Source organism: Amblyraja radiata, chromosome X (assembly GCF_010909765.2).
Source record: "Amblyraja radiata isolate CabotCenter1 chromosome X, sAmbRad1.1.pri, whole genome shotgun sequence".
Classification (NCBI taxonomy): domain Eukaryota; kingdom Metazoa; phylum Chordata; class Chondrichthyes; order Rajiformes; family Rajidae; genus Amblyraja; species Amblyraja radiata.
The window spans coordinates 11699759-11715755 of NC_045999.1; the positions used below are offsets into that span (position 1 = coordinate 11699759).

At 44.6% G+C, this 15997-nt stretch overlaps 1 protein-coding gene across 1 annotated transcript in view; it reads right to left on the bottom strand.

Annotated features, from left to right (window-relative positions):
• The window catches only part of ireb2 (iron responsive element binding protein 2), a 71779-nt gene that overhangs the window by 23081 nt on the left and 32701 nt on the right, over nt 1-15997 (bottom strand). The window contains exons 6-12 of the mRNA XM_033015026.1: nt 13912-13981; nt 9811-9994; nt 7629-7768; nt 7362-7533; nt 7169-7269; nt 5760-5876; nt 2813-2972 (exon numbers count right to left, since the gene is read on the bottom strand). Coding sequence (XP_032870917.1) covers nt 2813-2972; nt 5760-5876; nt 7169-7269; nt 7362-7533; nt 7629-7768; nt 9811-9994; nt 13912-13981 — 944 coding nt within the window. The remainder of the gene's footprint in view (nt 1-2812; nt 2973-5759; nt 5877-7168; nt 7270-7361; nt 7534-7628; nt 7769-9810; nt 9995-13911; nt 13982-15997) is intronic.

Below are 15997 nucleotides of genomic sequence, written 5' to 3' on the forward strand. Positions count from 1 at the left end.
ATGGATCGTCTGAGGATCACCAATCAGGTAGATAGTAGTTCAGCACTGCTCTCTAGTTGTTGAAAGGATGATTCAGTTGCCTGATAACAGCTGGCAAGAAACTGTCCCTGAATCTGGAGGTGTGGTTTTCACATGCATACCTTGTGATGTATACATGATGGGAGAGGGGAGAAGAGGGAGTGGCCAGAGAATATGGAACGATCTGCTAGAGGAAGAGGTAAAGGTGGGTGCAATTACAACATTTCAGAGACACTTAGACAGGCACATGGTTAGGAAAGGGTTGAAGGATTATGGACTGGACATAGTCAGCTGAGACAAGCACAGCCTGGCAGCTTGGATGGGTTGTGCTGAATGACTCTTGGCACTTCTTGAATTGTGCAGTCATAGAATAGAGGAGCCTTGCAGACAGCTGAATCTGCACCTCTTTTATTTTGGTGCTATCCAATGAGATACATTCCTTTGTAATTTCCTTTCTGTATTTTTTGTCTACACAGAATTTTAAAGCTTCCTATTGAGTCCTTGTCCAGAACACAAATAGGTGGCACGTTCCAAGTACTAACTACTTGCTGCGTGAATGAGATTCTCACTTCACCTCTGATCCTTTCACCAGTCACTAAATATGTGGTCCTGTGGTCAGCAATCAGCTGGTGGAAATAAGTCTTTCTTTATTTATGCCTTCTAAATGTCTGTCAAACATCTCAATCTTTTCTTCTCTAAGGGGCATAACGCACTTCACCAGAAGGTCCATTACTGTAATCTTTCATCCCTAAAAACATTTCTCACCCTCCACAAGCTGCCAGATCGCTCCCAGTGAGCAAACGGAATAGGACAAGGTCTAACCAATGGTCTTTATAGTTAAGGTCTAACCAATGATCTATATAGATTTACCACAACTTCCTGGCCTTTGTGGCCTGTATCAAGGCACAGAACCTCATGTTTGTATAATTTGTGCCATCACCAAATCCCCCCCCCAGTCTCTGGTCTTCCACCTATTTGGAATAACTCAACGGGACAGGCAGCATCTCTGGAGAGAAGGAATGGGTGGCGTTTTCGGTCGAGACCCATCTTCAGACTGACTCAACTCCAGCAGTGAGAACCATTTGTCGCTGAGTGTGCCAGAGTTTTAGGACAGTTTCTGAGAAAGAGTCTTCAAGTTTTCAAGAGAGAGTTGGATTTAGCTCTTAGGGCGAATGGAATCAAGGGATATGGCGAGAAAGCCAGAACGGGGTACTGATTTTGGATGATCAGCCATGATCATATTGAATGGCGGTGCTGGCTCGAAGGGCCGAATGGCCTACTCCTGCACCTATTTTCTATGTTTACTTTAAAATTGTAAAATTTAATCTGTTTATTCTTCCGCTCAGCACACAGCACCAATTATTTTGCCTCTTCCTATTGAAGGAAACATCAGCTAACCGTTGCCTAGAACAAGGTCCCACAAACACTAGAGCATTACTGTATAAACTGCTGGATGAGAACACTAATTTGGTTCCCATTTATTAAACTGGTTAGGATATTTTTCATATCTATACTTTTCATATCTATCCGCGGGGTTAGTTGAAGGTGTGGCATTTTCATCAGGTTGACCTTAGTATAACAATAAAGTAACAGCAAAGATTTTATGTACACAGTCCTAGAACAGGCTCTGCCACATTTGACTCTGATCATAGAGTGCTACCCTCTGAGCCAAGCCTGATGTGCAAGGATTGTCTTTCAAAATCCAGCACTCTCTTGGGGTATTTATGTCCAGCAACTGAATAAAACCATCTTGACGCCAAGATGAAAGGATACAAAGTGCTGAAGCTACTCAGCAAGTCAGGCAGCATCTCTGGAGAACATAGATAGGTGATGCTTTGGGTCAAGACAATGGCCATATGGTTCCATTCAGTTGCTAGCCAGTAATTACAATTACAGGAAAACTTCCCACAGACTGGAAATGCAAGTAGTTAGCCTCCAGGATGCCAAGTCTGGTGATTTGAGTTCTCAAGACTATAATGCTCAGGGCCCACAGAAATTGTATCTTATCTAACTGGTTAGCACACAACAAAAGCTTTTCACTGTACCTCGGTACACGTAACAACAAACTAAACTCACTCTGGAATGTGTATCTGTGTTAGGGATGGAGTCTGGGGTGGAGTGGGTACAATCCCAATTGGTCTACTTGACCAGACCTCACAAACATCTGCCTCTGCAGTCTTGATTTCGCCCATTTCCCAATATTTCTCTTCTCTGCTCGGACTAAACTCTCTCTGCCAACTTCAGAAAAACATCCCTGTTAGCCCCTCAAGTTCCAGGCTGTTGCTTTTCCAATGGATGGAGGGCAATTAGTCCAACACATTTTATGTGGCATTTTACCATCAGGTGACCCGAGCTCAGACTGAGGTGCTCAAGCTAAATCCAAACACGGGTAATCTTTGGCAACACCTTTTCCCATTATAGGCAAAATTAAGAAATAGAAGGCATAGGTTTAAGGTGAGAGAGTAAAGATGTAACAGGAAATGAGATGCAGGCTTCTCACACAGTGGTGGGTATATGGAACAAGCTGCCAGAGGAAGTAGTTGAGGCAGGTGCTATAACAGCATTTAAAAGCCATTTGGAAAGGTACATAGACAGGAAAGGTTTAGAGGGATATGGGCCAAACGCAGACAAATGGGACTCGTGTAGATAGGGCATCTTGGTTGATATGGACCTGTTTGGACAAAGTGGCTGTTTCTCTGCTGTATGAAGATGGCACTGGATCCCTAAGACAGTGATATTCTAAGCGAATTTTTTTTTTTTTTACGCTGAATGAACTGGTCTAACGGTACTTTACCTGCTGCGAGCATGACGGATGGGTTACAATTATTGGTACAGCTTATTACCGCAGCAATGACAACAGAACCGTGGGCAAGGTTGTAATCTTTTCCCTCAAACTCAATGGCAACGACCTCTTTCTGCTTTTCTGGAAGAACCTGAAAGCCTTTAAAGCCAACCTGCAAATAAAATAAAATTTAGAATGCAGTTAGGAAGCCAACCAGGGTTAAAAGGGTCCAATATAATCTCCCCAAGCAAACTTCAATGATGGTAGACACAAAAAGCTGGAATAATTTAGCGGGTCAGTCAGCATCTCTGGACAATAGGTCACGTTTTGGGTTGAGACCTTTCTTAATGATATTTGTTGCAAAAATGTTTATCTCCAACCACTGCTGGTTCAGTCCGAGAACGAAGGGGGACCCGGCAGGGCTGGTTCGCCGCTGTGAGCAGAAGATACGACTGTTCAGTGAACTTTATAAAACATTGTCGTTGCCAGACACATGGGGGCACTTGTGTGCTGCCTAGGTGAGGCCAGCTGAAAGATTTTACCGGGTTGTATGAAAAACACAGCAATACACTGTACCTAGGTACTTGTGACAATAAAGTATCATTGAATCAGTCATCCCCGAAACTTGCCGATCCACAACTGGCTGTGTGGCTCAACAGTCAGGGATCCTTCAGTGGCCAAATTAGCAATTAGTTGGTTTCAATAACAGCCAAAAGTGGGGAGGGGAGGAGGAAAGAGACATTGCTAGGCAAAATCCTGTTGTTACCAGATACCGTGCCTAACCCGAGGCTAGGGATAGCACTCCAGAGCAGCCAGAATAAAGACCAGCGAACCCTGCACACACTGATGATGGAGCTGGAGCTGTTCGTCAATGGGATTCAGTTACTTTTACTACAAATATGATAAATCACAGAGGAAGAGCAATCACAGTACGAGTCTCCAGCACTGTCATGGTGCGATTAGCATCCTGATTAGAAAGTCCATTATTCAATTGATATGTAAAGCTAAAAGGAAAAAAAATTACCTGGGCTGTGATTCTCAAACACACACACTGTACAGGTACTGCTGTCAGGGTCAGAGTGACAATCTCATCATGATAAAAGTAGCAATTATTCAATAAATAATCATTTTTAAGGAGGAGATTGACACATATTCTTGATTACTAAGTGTGTCAGGGGTTATGGCGAGAAGGCAGGAGAATGGGGTTGAGAGGGAAAGATAGATCAGCCACGATTGAATGGCAGAGTAGACTTGACGGGCCAAATGGCCTATTTCCGTTCCTAGAATTTATGAACTTATTTAATGGGAAAACATTTCAGTCACAGGAGAGTTTGGATTGAGTTCAGAGCTACTGCATCATCTAAATACAGTAAAACTTCAATAATCCAAAACTTCGATCATCCAAAAATCCTGATGGGGTTTGGCATCGGCTCACTAGTTATGCCTCTTCTGCGCACTTTCCATTGCCCGACTCTCCATTCCTGCGCTCTAAACTTACCGGGCTCACTGGAAGCCTTACTAAACTACAGTATATCACTGCAAAAACATAACAGCAGGGGACCGCAGATGCTGGGATCTGGAGCAAAATAAAAAGGAGAGCAAGTGGAGGAACTCAGTGGGTCAGGCAGCATCTGTGGGGGCGAAAATGAACAGTAGCTTAGGTGAAGGATCTCGACACAAAAGGTCAACGGTCCACTATGCTGACAGACCGGCTCAGCTCCCCCAGATTCTCTTTAAAAAAAATTATTAGTAGTATAGTATCCAGAGGTCTGGAATGTCTGTCAGTCTACAAGCATCTGTATCTTGACAGTGCAGGATTATCAGAGCTTTACTGTATCTAGAAGTTCTTTATAATAACAACTACAAAATGTTCATTAAATACTCCAAGTGTAATTGGAAGTTGTGACAATTCAACCATGTATCCCACATGCACAGATTGGTACTTTGCTGACTCAGCAAGCGTTCCCAGGAATGAGAACACGAATGGAATTAGCACCAAGAGGGTCATTACAACAGGTTACTGGCATTGCAGCTATGGCACGAGTACTGTCGTTCCTCCCACCACTGCAGCTTACTGTGCCAGGAAGATTGTTTCCACTAGTGGAGGAGTACAGGACTAGAGGCCATAGCCTCAGAATTAAAGGACCTTCCTTTAGGAAGGAGATGAGGAATTTATTTAGTCAGAGGTTGGTGCATCTGTGGACTTCTTTGCCACATAAGGTTGTGGAATTAAAGTCAATGGATATTTTTAAGGTAGCGATAGATAGATTCTGGGGTTCTGGGGGAGAAGGCAGGAGAATGGGGTTAGGAGGGAGAGATAGATCAGCCATGATTGAATGGCGGAGTAGACTTGATGGGCCTATTTGCCTAATTCTGCTCCTATTACATGACCTTATGATTGCGCCCTGCAGCAGCAGATCACCTATGGCTCAGTGTGGAGAGGCCACTGTGGGCAACCAGGACAAACTGTGCCGTCATTAAACACAGTTAATGGGCTAATGTCACTGATCACTAGAATCAGTCTTCCGCATCACCTGCTGGCAGATGTGATGGAACCAGATGAAAGTGTTACCAACCGGACTCTTTCTTTGACTGTACAGTTCACCACAGGTCCAAGTAGTTTAGAGAGCTCCAGTTTGGAGATCGAGCACGGAAACAGGCCCTCCAGCCCACGCCGACCAGTGATCACCTCACACAGTAGCACTATCCTATACACTAGGGACAATTTACAGAACCTGTACGGCGTTGGGAGTGTGGGAATAACTGGAGCATCACGGCAAAACCCACGCGGTCACGGAGAGAGCGCACAAACTCCATACAAACAGCACCCATAGTCAGGATCGAACCTGGGTCTCAGCAACTCTACCGCTGCACCACCGTGCCGTCCCTTTGTCTGTATGGTAACAAGCTCAATGACCGTTTATCAATATTCACAGAAAATAACTACAACTGGACATACCTTTTCACTCAAGCTGTTCTGGAAATCTTTCTTCATATTGGTGACCATAACTCTGTCTTGTGGTCGTTTTGGACCGCTCACATATGGGGCAATAGCTGACAGATTTAATTCTATAACCTGAGGAACAGTCAGACATTGTACAACCTTAGAATAAATTAACCAAGCAAGAATAAAATAAAGTTGTAGCCAAATCAGCCCTTCTAGACAACAGCATTATCTTCAGGTAATGAAGAAGTTGTTTCTCAAGTGTCATTTCTTAGTGCTTCACAGTTTAGGGTTACTTAGTCTATTTGGATTTGATGAATAGATTCTAGTTTCGGTTTTTGATTTTGTCTTATTACTGTAATTGAGATATAATTTTAAAAAATCTTGTCATGTGTAATGTAGTGCAAAGAATTAAACAAATAGGTACGTAAAATACAAGTTAAACTTTATTACAAAGAGGTTTACTGAGACGACACCATGCTTGCCTCCTCATCAAAAGGAAGGATGCTTGATTGAATGCCGAGAGAGAGGAGGGGAGCAATTTTTTTTCCCAGGAGTGCGGTGGCAACGGGAATGTAGTTGCAGACTTTAAATTGACAAAGCTGATAGCAATCAAGAAAGCTGGTGATAGGCTGGGGCAGTGGGACTTCTGTTGAATTCTCTGTGGAATTCTCTGCCACAGAAGGTAGTTGAGGCCAGTTCATTGGCTATATTTAAGAGGGAGTTAGATGTGGCCCTTGTGGCTAAAGGGATCAGGGGGTATGGAGAGAAGGCAGGTACAGGATACTGAGTTGGATGATCAGCCATGATCATATTGAATGGCTCGAAGGGCCGAATGGCCTACTCCTGCACCTATTTTCTATGTTTCTATGTTGAAATAAATCCATGATTTTTGTGAATGAAAGAAGAGTGTATTACTGCTTCCTCAGCATCATGCAGTCCTGGGGCACCTAGTGTAAATTTAGTAGAAACAAGGAACTGCAGATGCTGGCTTATACCAAAACAAAGTGCTGGAGTAACACAGCGGTTTCGGCAGCATCTCTGAAAAAATAAAGGACAGGTGGCGCGTTGGGCCAGGACACTTCTTCAGACTAAAGAAAGGTCCGGACCCAAAACATCATCCATCCTTTTCTCCGGGGTTGCTGCCTGACCCGATGTGTTACTCCAGCACTTTGTCTATATTTCAATTACACAGTGCAGGTAAAAGAAAAAAAGGGCATTAGTGAGAGATAAAGTTGCAGAAATGGGCCTGGGGGGGTGGCAGCATTGGGAGCCAGAATGATCGCAATTGGATGAATGGCCTCCAATGTCATAATAAATAACCAAGTATATAGTAGATCAACATACATTTGCAGCATCATTCTCTCTTTAATATTATACCCCTTACATTGCACCGTCTTGTCCAATGTATCAAAATCAATCACCTGTGAATACTCTGGGTCATCTGAAGGATTCTGATAGTCTCTGAATAGTTTCACAGCTTTTAAATATGTTTCCACAGATTCAAGCTTCTTCTCAGCATAACCTGTTAAAAGAAAAAGTATTTTAAATAAATTGTAGGAAAAAGAAATAAAATGAGCTTTAAATAATTCCACAAGTTCCCCAGCATTCGCGGACCTGTTTGTTTTAAGTGCCTTAAGGTGACATCATCGACTGGGAAAAAGCTCACAGTAGCACCATATTCAGGAGACATGTTTGCGATTGTTGTTCTGTCTGCCACAGACAACTGGGATACCCCTGGGCCAAAAAACTCCACAAACTTGCCCGAAACTCCAACCTGCCGAAGTTGCTGCAGGAAACAAATGGGGGGCAATGAATCCACGTCTCTCCTGGTTTATAAGGTGGCAAAAGTTACAAGAGATCGCTTTCAAAGTTTCACCCTACCTTGGTTATACTTAAAACAACATCAATCGATGTAGCCAAAGAGTTTGTGGTACCCACCAGCTTACAGCCGACGACCTCGGGCAAGGTCAGTGTGACTGGTTGACCCAACATAACCGCCTCACTTTCTATCCCGCCAACCCCTGGAAAACAAATCAATACATTCCTCAAGCAACCACGAACAGGACAAGTAAGTTTATTGGCCAAGTATTCACATATTTGCCTTGGTGCTCCGCCCACAAGTAACAACATGACATACAGTGACAGTAACGAATGACTCAGAAAACACTAAACATTAATAATAATAAAACATTAATGATAAAACACCATTGATCAAGCATGTGAACCAACAAAATACCAGATCAAAGGGAGGCTACAGATTTTTGGCTGTTGAGTAGAGCAACTACTCGTGGATAAAAACAGTTTTTATGTCTGGCTGTGGCAGCTTTGACAGTCCGGAATCGCCTTCCAGAGGGAAGTGATTCAAAGAGTTTGTGGCCAGGGTGAGAGGGGTCAGAGATGATCTTGCCCGCTCGCTTCCTGGCCCTTGCAGTGTACAGTTCATCAATGGAGGGAAGGTTGCAGCCAATAATCTTCTCTGCTGATCGGACGATTCGCTGCAGCCTCCAGGTGTCTCCTTGGCCAAGGCGAGTAGTTTAGTTTAATTTAGAGATACAAATCGGAAACAGGCTCTTTGGCCCACCGAATCCACGCCGACCACCAATTCCCGCACACTATTGCTATCCTATACACACTGGGGACAATTAACAATTTTACCAAGCCAATTAGCCCACAAACATGTACGTCTTTGAAGTGTGGGAGGAAACCGGAGCACCTGGAGAAAACCTACGCAGGTCACGGGGAGAACGTAGAAACTCCATACAGACAGCATCCCTAGTCAAGATTGAACCTGGGTCTCTGGCGCTGTGAGACAACAGCTCTACCACTGCACCACCGTACCACTCACTTTTATGGTAGTTCTAGAATATCTTAAATCTGAAGAAGGGTGCTGACCCAAAACGTCACCTCTTCATGCTCTCCAGGAGTGCTGCATGACCCACCGAGTTACTCCAGCACATTGTGTCTTCTTTTGCAAAACTGTATCTTCAGTAGATACAGTCTAGTCAAATCTATCAAACACTCCACCTAATGTAAGGAGTTAATTTTCCACCCAATCATTAAATATCACATTGCCGAAAGATACACTATGTATGCACGCACACACACACACCCTTTACTTTAAATCTCTTAGTACAAACATTGGAATCAAACAATTATTGGTGACCGCTCCCATCTTAGCCACCGAATGATTGAAAAATTCATTCAGATTTGTTCCATAATGCAGGGAATTGAGGGATCACATACAGGCAGGGTGATTAGTTTAACCTGGCATTATGTTCAGCACAGATATTATGGGCTGAAGGGTCTTACCCTTCGTTGAACGATTGCAGGCTAATCTACAAAACTACAACCTATACATTTTGCAAATAAGGTAAAGAGGTGGTATTTAAAAAAAATAGACTTTCTTCTGAATTTTTCTAAGACTCATTTTAAACAAGTGACCAATTGAGGCTCATGAAAGATGTATTAAAATAACTTCAGCATCCAAGGATGGGAGTCGGAAGAAGGGTCACCTATCCATGTTCTCCAGAGATGCTGCCGGACCTGCTGGGTTACCCCAGCACTTTGTGCCATTTGACGGGATTCTACTATTGGGTTGGTTCTGCTCCTTACAAACCATGTATCATGTGAGGGTGTTACAATTCTGAAAACGAAGATTCAAAAAGAACTGTACGACAAATAGAGAACAGAACTACTAATTAGAGAAATCACCCATTAAAGCAGACTGCACACTGAGTTTAAAATAAATATTACCAAAACACTGCAAATTACTGGGTGCAGCGGCATCTATGGAGCGAAGGAAATAGGCAACGTTTCGTCCTGAAACGTTGCCTATTTCCTTCGCTCCATAGATGCTGCTGCACCCGCTGAGTTTCTCCAGCATTTTCGTCTACCTTCGATTTTCCAGCATCTGCAGTTCCTTCTTAAACACTGCAAATTGCTAACATGTTCAGTTATTTGTTCTCGGTACCACTTCAGGTGAGTGTTTGTTTTTAGCTTCATGATTTAAGTGATTAACAACAATCGAGGTGCAAAGGATGAGTGAAGTCAGCTCTCTACTCACCCCATCCAAGGATACCAAGGCCGTTCACCATTGTTGTGTGGGAATCAGTTCCCACCACACTGTCGGGGTAGCAAATCCCTCCAAGGTCAAATACCATGCGGGACAGGTACTCGAGGTTGACCTGGTGGACTATCCCACTCCCCGGCGGTACCACAGTAACATTTGGAAAGACTTGGGAAGCCCACTGAATCAAAAAAGTAGACCATGGGAAAGGGGGAAAAAAAGAGGTTTAAAATTAAAACTATAGAAACCATCCCTTCTTTTAACATAACAATTTTCTTGCCATTTCTGTCAATCATCTGAATGCTCTAGGCTTTGGTTTGCATTTTTGCTTTTTCACTGTTCATACCACATTTCTGAAAATATTCTAAAACTCCTTAACTTGCTGTTACACCCTAATGCACCCTAATCCGGAAGTGGCGGCGCCGGGAACGGCTGCGGCTCGCCTGCAGTCCGTTTGTCTTTTACTTTTTTGTGTTGAATTTTTTTCGTTTTGTCTAGTTACGTTTTTGGTTTTTAGGTCGTGTTTATGTGGGGGGGAGGGGGTGGGGGGTGAAACGGGGCTTGCTGTCTCTCCCTTCGGGGGAATACGACCTTTTTGTCGTATCCCCCTTCTCTGCCTCCGTCTACGCTGAGGCCTAATGGCGGAGCTGGCGACCTCGGGACTCTGGAGGCAGCTGACAGGACTCGCCCTGAGCTCCCGTGAGGGTGGCCCAGCCCGGGGCTGGAACTGCGCTCTCGTGAGAGCGGCCTGGCGAGGGGCTGAGAGACTTTCCCGTGAGGGGCTGTGGCCCGTCGGAGTGGCCCAGCCCGAGGGAGGAGCGGCACTCCCGTCGGAGTGGCCCAGCCCGAGGGTGGAACGGCACTCCCGTCGGAGTGGCCCAGCCCGAGGGAGAACGGCACTCCTGTTGGAGTGGCCCAGCCCGAGGGAGAACGGCACTCCCGTCGGAGTGGCCCAGCCCGAGGGTGGAACGGCACTCCCGTCGGAGTGGCCCAGCCCGAGGGAGGAGCGGCACTCCCGTCGGAGTGGCCCAGCCCGAGGGAGAACGGCACTCCCGTCGGAGTGGCCCAGCCCGAGGGAGAACGGCACTCCCGTCGGAGTGGCCCAGCCCAAGGGAGAACGGTACTCACGTGAGGGCGATCCGGCTCGGGGCTGGAACGGTGCTCCGGTGGCTGGGACGGCGTTCTGAGGCGGTGACCTGAGTCCGGGGTTCAGCCGCGGGCCAGCGGCTGCGTGTGCTGGACTGGAGGGCGGCAGCTTCGACCACCCCCGGGCCGCGGTGTTTGAACCGGCCCGTTTGCGGGGTTCGGTGAGCCGCGGGACTGTTGTGCCATCGCCCGGTGGGGAATCGCCTCAGCGCAGAGGGAGAAGAGGAGGGAAGAGACAGTAACCCTAAGATTTTTGCCTCCACCACAGTGAGGAGGTGCTTGGAGGATACACTGTGGTGGTGTTAATTTGTGTTTATTGTTGTTTATTATTGTATGATTGTATGTATGACTGCAGGCACGAAATTTCGTTCAGACCGTAAGGTCTGAATGACAATAAAGGTATTCAATTCAATTCAATTCAATGTTGCTGTGATCCAGAGCTGAGTGCGTGTTAGTGCAACACGGTGAATGTTTGCAGTTTAGAGATACAGCATCTTTTAATAATAATAATAATAAATTTTATTTTTATAGCGCTTTTCTAAGACTCAAAGTCGCTTTACAATAGTAACAGACAATAGCAAACGGAGAAGCGGCGAACAAACAGCGCCAGCGTCCTCTCCGTGCAGCACATAAAGAAAGAATACAGACATAACAATAATAGACATTTAATCGGAATAACATATAATCGGAATATAACAAATAATAAAGACATCACAGAGACACAAATTAAAAACAGAATTCAATCCAAAAACAGAAAATCAAAAACACAGTGTGAAGAGAGAGCAGCGGCAACCAATTCGTGCCAGCGTCCACTCTCCCTTCACGGCAGCCATCTTGGACACAGACTTACAAGACTACAGTTAGACAAAAAAAAAAAAAAAAAAAAAAAAAAAATCATTTTAGAGATGCAGCATGGAAACGGGCCCTTTGGCGCACTGAGTCCACATCAATCATCACCCGCTCACACTAGTCCTACAGTGCCCTCCATAATGTTTGGGACAAAGACCCGTCATTTATTTATTTGCCTCTGTAATTTGAGATTTGGAATAGAAAAAAAAAATCACATGTGGTTAAAGTGCACATTGTCAGATTCTATTAAATGCCATTTTTATACATTTTGGTTTCACCATGTAGAAATTACAACTCTGTTTATACATAGACCTGCCCATTTCAGGGCACCATAATGTTTGGGAAACATGGCTTCACAGGCGTTTGTAATTGCTCAGGTTTGTTTAATTGCCTCCTTAATGCAGGTATAAGAGAGCTCTCAGCACCTAGTCTTTCCTCCAGTCTTTCCATCACCTTTGGAAACTTTTATTGCTGTTTATCAATATGAGAACCAAAGTTGTGCCAATGAAAGTCAAAGAAGCCATAATGAGACTGAGAAACAAGAATAAAGCTGTTAGAGACATCAGTCAAACCTTAGGCTTACCCAAATCAACTGTTTGGAACATCATTAAGAAGAAAGAGAGCACTGGTGAGCTTACTAATCGCAAAGGGACTGGCAGGCCAAGGAAAACCTCCACAGCTAATGACAGAAGAATTCTCTCTATAATAAGGAAAAATCCCCAAACACCTGTCTGACAGATCAGAAACACTATTCAGGAGTCAGGTGTGGACTTGTCAATGACCACTGTCTGCAGAAAACTTCATGAACAGAAATACAGAGGCTACACTGCAAGATGCAAATCACTGGTTAGCCGCACAAATAGGATAGCGAGGGTTACAGTTTGCCAATAAGTACTTAAAAGAGCAACCACAGTTCTGGAAAAAGGTCTTGTGGACAGATGAGATGAGGATCAACTTATATCAGAGTGATGGCAAGAGCAAAGTATGGAGGAGAGAAAGAACTGCCCAAGATCCAAAGCATACCACCTCATCTGTGAAACACGGGGGTGGGGGTGTTATGGCCTGGGCATGTATGGCTGCTGAAGGTACTGTCTCCCTTATCTTAATTGATGAGACAACTGCTGATGGTAGTAGCATTATGAATTCTGAAGTGTATAGACACATCCTATCTGCTCAAGTTCAAACAAATGCCTCAAAACTTATAGGCCGGCGGTTCATTCTACAGCAAGACAATGATCCCAAACATATTGCTAAAGCAACAAGGCAGTTTTTCAAAGATAAAAAATGGTCAATTCTTGAGTGGCCAAGCCAATCACCCGATCTGAACCCAATTGAGCATGCTTTTTATATGCTGAAGAGAAAACTGAAGGGGACTAGCTCCCAAACACAAGCATAAGCTAAAGATGGCTGCAATACAGGCCTGGCAGAGCATCACCAGAGAAGACACCCAGCAACTGGTGATGTCCATGAATAGCAGACTCAAGCAGTCATTGCATGCAAAGGATATGCAACAAAATGCTACACAAGACTACTTTCATTTACATGACATTATGGTGCCCTAAAATGGGGGGGACTATGTATAAACACTGCTGTGATTTCTACATGGTGAAACCAAAATGCATAAAAATACCCTTTAATAAAATCTGACAATGTGCACTTTAACCGCATGATTTTTTCTACAAATCTCAAATTGTGCAGTACAGAGGCAAATAAACAAATGATAGGTTTTTGTCCTGAACATTATGGAGGGCACTGTATGTTATCTCACTTTCACATCCACTCCCTACACTGAGGCAATTTGTTCTCCAACTTTTACAGAACAGACACTAAGTGTGGAGGCGGCAACCCGTGGTTCTCGAGTTGTGAGGATGCGTTTGTGGCTCCCTTGTCACTAACCCCGTACACCACAACCCAGCACCTGGTGTTGGGTGCAGGTCAGTCTGACACTGAGCACTGGGGGCTCGGGAGTGTTACCACATAACACTGACGTACTCTACATATGGGGGGTAGGTCTGCTGCTGTAGTGGGGCAGAGCTAGGCACAAGGGAACTAATACTAGAACTGATGCCCAAAAGCCACAAGATGTTCAATATAAAGGCTGACCTTAAGAAACTGTAGCCGTTCTTTATTTCTGTTGAATTCCATTTCTTGGCCCTTTAATAATGCTTCTGGTCTAAAGAAAACAAATAATAGCAATTCACAAAATATATTGCAATTAAAATGTAGTTAAATAAACTGCAACAATGACATGGAACAAATATTAACTGGACACAAACTAAATACATTTATTTGCCTTTGGTCGCAGGTTGGAATGTGGGGACAGGAGTGTTTATCCTGTAGGTACACAAAAGTGCTGGAGAAACTCAGCGGGTGCAGCAGCATCTATGGAGCGAAAGAAAAAGGCCGAAACCCTTCTTCAGACTGATCGGGGGTGGGGGGGAGGGGAGAAGAAAGGAAAAAGGAGAAGCCCGAAGGCTGGGGGATGGGAGGAGACAGCAGGAGAGCTGAGGAAGGGGAGGAGACAATGTTCAAATGCTACATTTGAACATTGAATTCTCCAAATTTTGTTAGTCCTTGCTGTCTCCTCCCCTTCTTCAGCCCTCTTGCTGTCTCCTCCCATCCCCCAGTCTTCGGGCTCCTCCACCTTTTTCCTTTCTTCTCCCCGCCCCCCCACCCCCGATCAGTCTGAAGAAGGGTGAAACGTTGCCCTTTTCCTTCGCTCCATAGATGCTGCTGCACCCGCTGAGTTTCTCCAGCTCTTTTGTGTACCTTCGATTTTCCAGCATCTGCAGTTCCTTCTTAAACACAGTGTTTATCCTGTGATTGCTCCAATATTCAGAGATTGTTACTGATCTGTGATCTCACATCATACACCCATCTTTGCCCCATGTTTCCGAAAACCTCTGATCGACTGAAATGTATTAGACCTGGTAACCAACCGAGCTTCCACAGCTGATTATGGACCAGTTTGCTGCATTCTTTATCACCTCATGCAGCATCTTCTAGTTCCACATCTAAAACTGATGGTTCTAATGTTTTCTCAAGCCAAAGCCTCACAGTTTTGGATTCCCAACTAAAGCAAATGGTTTTTCTTCACCCACCATATTATTTTTCTCCGTTACGACGGTGCAGCGGAAGAGCTGCTGCCTTACAGCACCAGAAGCCCGGTTCAATCCTGAGTACGGGTGCTATCTGAACAGAGCTTGTACGTTCTTCCTGTGACCGCATGGGATTTCTCCAGGTACTCTAGTTTCCTCCCACACTTCAAAGATGTACACGTTTGCAGGTTAATTGGCTTTGGTAAAATTGTAAATTATCTCGTGTGTAGGATAGTGTTAGCGTACGGGGTGATCGCTGATTGATGTGGAGTCGATGGGCTGAGTTGGACATAGCTCTTAGGGTTAACGGAATCAAGGGGTATGGGGAGAAAGCAGGAACGGGGTACTGATTTTGGTTGATCAGCCGTGATCATATTGAATGGCGGTGCTGGCACAAAGGGCCGAATGGCCTACTCCTGCACCTATTTTCTAAATTTCTATGATCCCGTGCTGTATCTCTAAAGTCAAAAGTCTAAATACCTCAAAAACTATATCACCCTTTCATTTCCTAAATTGTAAGGAATACAATCCAAAACGGAATAAAATTCAGCCATGATTTAATCTCAAACTTGGTATCATTCTAGTAAAGAGAATCCGAGGAAGAGACCTAACCTGAAATGTCGTCTGTCTGTTCCCTCCCACATGCTGCCTGACCCGTTCAGGTCCTCCAGCACTGTGGTTTGATCATTCTTGTAAATCTCTGCTAGTCTCCTCCATGGCAAATGTATTATTCCCATATGTGGCATCTAGATTTGCACTAAGTACACCAGAAGTGGTCTAATCGGAGCACACAGCACAATTACCCACACCTTGTTTTCTAGCCCTCCAGAGGCCAGTGTTTCATTATCTATTTTGTGTGTAAGACAGACATCAAGAGATGGGCACAAACCATCCCTCCCACTTAGTTTCTCTCCAACAAGGGAAAGGAGGTACTGAAACAGTAGTAAACAATAACGTAGACTTCAAAGCCAGTACTTAGTTTAGTTAATTTTAGGGATATCGCATGGAATAAATCCTATGGCCCACAGAGTCCACACCGACCATCGATCACGTGTCGCACTAGTCCTATTTTCCCACTTCCTCATCCACTC